We start from the raw sequence: 6,000 nt of genomic DNA on the forward strand, positions 1-6,000 counted from the left end.
TCCCATTTGATCTGGCAACAGCTCCTCCAAGTGTTCACAAAAGTCCTGTAAACTGTTGTGGCACTTGTTCATTCCTGGGTGATAGTGATCTGTTATCTGGATGACATACTAATCAAGGCTCTGTCCCTCAGGGCGAACAAGGAGAGCCTCAAGATAGCGCAGGACGCAATTGATGATTCGGGTGGATCATCAAATGTCCAAAGTCCAATCTAATCCTGTCACGGCAGCTGATCTTTCTTGGCCTGTCCTTTGACACGGTCCAGGCAAAGGTACAACTTCCGAGAGACAAGCTTGCTATTCTGCAGCAACGAGTTCAACTTCTGCAGTCACGACCTGCCATCTCCATCTGCCAAAGCATGCGGTTGCTGGGCCTCGTGGTAGCCGTGTTCGAGGCAGTACCCTGTATGCACAGTTTCACCGAGCTATCCTAGCTTGCTGGAACAGATTGTGAGAGTCCCTGGATGGGCCTTGATCCTACCTAAGTCGGTCGATCATTCCCTCCTCTGGTGGTTGCAATCACTCAACCTCTCTCGGGGAAGGTCGTTCCTCCTCCTTTTCAGACTGACAGGGAATTCTAGGCAGTCTGACAGTACAGGGAAAATAGACCAACTTGGAATCATCCCTCCACATCAACATACTGGAACGCAAAGCCATCTACCTGTGCCTGACTGATTGCTCCCAGATTCTGGCTTGTCATCCAATCCATGTCCAGAGTGACAACATGACTGCCGTTGCATATATGAACCACCAGCCTCCTGGGTGATGTCCCAGTTAATTCTTCTGCTCTCCAGGTCTGCAAGGCTGTGACCTGATCTTCACTTCATACCTTCACAAATTTTTATAAAGTGCATACTTTTGCCTCCTCTGATGCTGCTCTTGGTCGCAAGATTCTGCAGGCGGCATACCGTGATCACACCAGTGGTGCCTTTGGCCCTCCCTCAGGGACTGCTTTTGAATGCTCCAAGGTCTTATATGTCTCACACAGCTGAGAAAACAGGATTTTTTGTTACTCACCGTGAAATTCTTTTCTCAGATGCTCATTTGGGGACACAGCACCCACCCACTGTTTGGGAGAAGCAGCTGTTTCTCTCGCCTGAGCTCTCCCCTTCACTACTTTGTCTAGTTTTATGTTGTTTCCAGTTATATATTCAGTTAGCCCAAGAGCTTTTCATTTCCTACTGCTTGTGTACAAACTGATTTAGCTGAATGGCTACAGGAGGGATATAGCTGATAGTGGCAGGAGCTATAGCCAAAAAATATAACAAGATGCCAACAGCACTCACGTATAACCCCACAGTGGCTGAAGCGGTCTCTTGTACACAAGACCATGGATAGATTCGGTGTTCACAATCAAAGATACAGAAATTAAGAGATGTGTCCGACAGCATTTAAGGTGGAAAGCACCTTCCGAGCAGGTGTTGAAGGAATAAAAGTCATTGTTTCACCTTGAATGCTGTCAGCTATAGCCCTTGAATGAAGAGATGTGTCCAAGGTCCCCCAAATTAACATCCGAGAAAAGGATTTTACAGTGTGATTATAAAATAAAATACCTAGACATATAGATCATAAAAAGGAGGCCTTATCTGTCCTGAAAAAAAGCGAAACAGTTACAAAGTTATGTGGCTTTGCATACAGTACAGTGCAGAAGTTTTAGGCAGGTGTGGAAAACATACTGCAAAGTAAAGCTGGGTTTACACGGGACAAATGTCAGGCAAACGGTGCTTGACTCTCACCTTTGTGTGTCCTCGCTCCTGTGCTCCCACACGGGAACTAGCAGTACTGGCTCGCTCAGAGCAACTAGCAGAGGGCAGGCAGCTGCAGATTTCTCTCCTTTCGCTCCCCCGCCCCTCTCCATTGACATAACACAGATTAAACGATTGACGATGAGCTAATCGTTCAGTGTAAATAGCAGCCGTTCAGTACTGAATGGCCGCTGTGTTTTGTCAATGGAGAGTAGCGGGGAAGAGAGAGGAGAGAAATCTGCAGCTTCCCCGCTGAAAGCTAACAATACTAGCTCCCATGCAGCAGCATGGAAGCTAGTATGTGTGAGGATGAGTGTCGGGCATCATTTGCCCCCACCCGTCCCGTCTTAAAGGGCTTTAAGAATGCTTTCATAAATGGAAGTGTTAATAGTTTTATTTTTGTCAATTAACAAAATGCAAAGTGAAGGAATCCAAGAGAAACCTAAATCAAATCAATATTTGGTGTGACCACTCTTTGCTTTTGGAACAGCCTCAATTCTTCTACCTTGTTTTCCCGAAAATAAGACAGCATTGTATATTTTAGCTCCAAAAAAATACGCTATGGCTTATTTTCAGGGGATGTCTTATTTTCTGTGAACAATAATCATCATTTATTTTTGGACCAAAAAAAAGTCCACATTTCTTCAAGTATTGTCATGTCATCACATTCTGGAACAATATAACTCTCTACACCCTGAATTTCTTGTGACTTTTTCTTTTTTCCATGAACAAAAATCAACATTTATTCAAATACAGTCATGTCGTCATCTTCTGGAACATCATCATAACTCTCCAAACTCTGAGAACAACTTCCATTGTGAACTTCTTGTGACTCTATTTGCTTTAGAACCATTGGCCCCCATTTCTGTTGTTTAGCAATAGTACTGTCCTCAAACAAGCACTTCTTGTCCAAATAGCCTGCTTGTGGCGCATTTGCAAAGCAACTGGCAGTGATTTTTGTCTCGTGAATTCTTCACCCAAGTCACAACCTCTTGCAGTCCAGGCTTCACAAAGTTTCCATGCCGATTTCTCTACATTCTATTTTCAATGTAGTCTAATTTCCATGCGCAAATGGTCCTTGAATGGCTTGTTTATTGCAATATCAGGAGTCTGGAGATAGGCAGTCATTCCTGCGGGAATCATTATTTGGTCTATTTTTCTCTCTTGAAGGAACTTCTTTGTGTCTTTGGCGCGGAGTGTGCTGGCTGAATCTCAGACTATCAGACTTCTTTAACCGCCTCACAAAACAAGTGGGAGCATTAAATCAACCCACTTCCTTATAATGGCTTGTGTTCCCCAGGCTTTTCCAGTTTCAAGAATGCCCAAAACCCGTTCAATCGTAGCCTTCTTTCCCTTACTAATCATTGGAGGTCGGCCTTTATTTCCATCCAGATGAATTGCCAAAATACAGGTAACATGTGCAGTTCCATAACCAGTGGAGGGAATGTAGATCAATTGTCATTTGCGATCCTTGGCCCATAAACACGGCAGTTTTATCCATAGCAATCCTGTTAGAAAAGTCGATGCCATCAACAAAGGACTTGAATGCAAGTGCACGTTTAATAACTTCCAGCTTAAACAGTGTTGTCAATCTTCTTAGAGACAGTTCACATCGCTGAAGGAAGCTGTCCAGCCAGTGTTGTGATGCTTTAAATTCTTATGCGGATATTTCTAACTGTGCCATTGCAAGGGCAAATTCTTTAATATCAGCTCAGCCAATCACAGTCATCGCTGTTTGGAGGCGGGATTTTAGAATCTCGTGAGGGACCGAATCTGAAGCACCTGTGACAGTTGTAACATCAGTGGAACTACTGGTACCTGATCAGTGTGTGAGAGCCCTTTACTTGCCAACCCTTATTTATTATGGAATTTTTTGAATGTGCTGCTTTTTGGTGAAGGGTCTATAAGCTATTAAACACCACTGTATGTAAACTGATGAACCCCCAGACACCATGAGTGGAAAAAGAAAGAGCTATTCCACTGAGTACAAGAAAGGAATCGTAGAGGACTCCCAGGGCAAAACTCTTACTGCACAGAGAAGATGTTGGATATCAGAATGGTCCGAAAATAGCCATCGCTTCATGCATTTACTGTATGAATTGGCTGAGCGGCAATCACCGCGGCTCACCAATTCAAAAATCCCTCTGCCGCACAGTGCTAGCTGTAATTTGGCTGAGCGCCCGCTCAGCCATTGCTTCGTGCATTTACTGTATGAATTAGCTGAGCGGCGGTGAGCGATGGCCGCAGCTCAGCCAATTCATAAACCACACCACCACACAGTGATGGCTGTGATTGGCTGGAAATCTGACTTAAACGGGAAATAACCATGTTTTCTCTTTCATCTGCTGTACTCTTTCCTTGGCTGACTATTGTGTTTACAGTTCTCAACGTTGCCTGTTTATTTGTGCTTCTTCAGAAGAGCTTGAACATCACATTGTGAAATGCCAGTCTGCTTGGAAATCTTTGCTTGGTAGAGACCTTGTGATGCAGTATAACTAGATTTTTTTTGTCTCAATGCCTTATATGCAGTAGCTGTCAGATGGCTTGTTGAGGGAAGCTCAGAAGCAGTTTAAAAAAAACTAAGCAAAATCAGGTGATTAAATACATTTAAAAGTGACTTAAAATCATATGTATTAAGATGCATTTAGACTGAAACATAATCGCTCAAAATCACTCAAACACTTAAGTAGCTAATTAGCTACCTAAAGAGTTAAATTCAGGTGGAGCGGGACACCAATGATAACTCCCTTGAAAGCAACTGTTTTGTATATGCAAACAGCTGCTTTGTTCTCCGTTATCAGAGGTGTCCCACTGAGCTGATGGCGCCAAGAAACAGCAGGAGCGTTGAGAGCTCTTTTGTTCTCAAAACTTTCAGCTGGTATCCTGCTGGGAAGTCCCAGTGGGATAGCAGCCGAAAGAATGCCATCAGCGCCGCCCGCTGAGTCAATGAACAAATAGTGTACGAACAGTGCAAGATAGCAGTGCATTTAGACACCATGACTATCGCTCAAAAGATGGCTTTTGAGCAATATTCGTTGTCTAAATGGGCCTTTACTCACCCCCCCCCCCCCACACACACACACACACAAAAGTTTGAGTGCACCTACAGTGAAAGTTCTGCTGTTTAAACTTTGTCTATCTGCTGTGCTCCATTTGCATAGGTTTATGTTCCACTGCCGAGTATGAACAACCAGGTGGAAGAAAGCCAATACTTGCCTGAGTACTTGCCAGAAGAGGAAAGTCCTCAGAAAGATACAGATAAAGCTCTAGCTCGTACAGCATCAAAGGATGAAACCCGTGGAAGTTGGCTAAATACTGCTGCCAGTTTTCTTAGTAAAACTTTTTACTGGTGACCTATATTAAGTATTCAACTATGTGTGTTTTTTTTCTTTAGTTTTCTACCCCGAGACCTTTGTACATATTGTCTTGTGTATTTGTGATTTACTTATTTACATAAACAGTAGAACTTTCCTTGTCTTCGTATTCATTTTAACAATACTTTGTCTGAGTCTGTAAGTTAAACATCGGGGTCTATGCTCCGTTTGCATAGGTTTATGTTCCACTGCCAAGTATGCAGCTAGTTGACACTTGGAAATTAGTGACTGAATGTTAGTGCAAAACAATAAATATTAGATTATTTCAGGAAATGCTGCTGGCTGCCTGTCAACGGGCGATAAATAGCGTTGCTATGGAAAGCGCAGCGCCAGCGTCCACGAGCGGAGAAACAGCGATTCTCCGCTCGTGGGATTTAACTCGTGGCATGCTGCGATTCTCTGCGGTGAGCCTATGACCTGATAGCACTCCCCTCTCCTCCCCTGCGGCAAAATATCGCTAGCGATACTCCGCCTCGGCCGTGGACAGGGGGCCTAAAGAAAATATGCCTTGTCAGAAAACAACCTGTTTAAATCAGTGATGTGTCAAACCATCATTATGACAGCCAGAGGCATAGTGAAGGCCCCCATACTTGCCATCATAGTACTTCTATTACACCCTGTCTCTGTGGCAGGGTGAAATAGAATTACAGCCAAGACACAATACACTGAAATACAGATAAACATGATATATTTTTCTCATCCTTGTCATTAGGGTACACAGCAGGCCTTTGTATAGCTCCTGGAATTAGGAAGTAGACACAAAGTACAAAGTTAGTCCCTCCTACCAGCTAAACCCCACCTACATCCACTGAGCTAAATCTGTTTTTGCGTAGTGTCCATAGGAGGCAGACCTTCATGCACTGCAGTTCTTCTCTGCTTTTATT

At 43.8% G+C, this 6,000-nt stretch overlaps 1 protein-coding gene across 5 annotated transcripts in view; it reads left to right on the plus strand.

Moving 5' to 3' along the window:
- The window catches only part of LOC136631574 (armadillo repeat-containing protein 1-like), a 29,720-nt gene extending 24,507 nt beyond the window's left edge, over positions 1-5,213 (plus strand). For all 5 annotated transcript variants that reach the window (XM_066605865.1, XM_066605879.1, XM_066605857.1 and 2 more), the window contains one exon: positions 4,904-5,213. In XM_066605865.1, the coding sequence (XP_066461962.1) occupies positions 4,904-5,095 (192 nt within the window). In that variant the 3' untranslated portion in view covers positions 5,096-5,213. The remainder of the gene's footprint in view (positions 1-4,903) is intronic.
- The last annotated feature ends 787 nt before the right edge of the window (positions 5,214-6,000 follow it).

The sequence above is a fragment of the Eleutherodactylus coqui genome, chromosome 1 (genome assembly GCF_035609145.1).
Source record: "Eleutherodactylus coqui strain aEleCoq1 chromosome 1, aEleCoq1.hap1, whole genome shotgun sequence".
Lineage (NCBI taxonomy): Eukaryota > Metazoa > Chordata > Amphibia > Anura > Eleutherodactylidae > Eleutherodactylus > Eleutherodactylus coqui.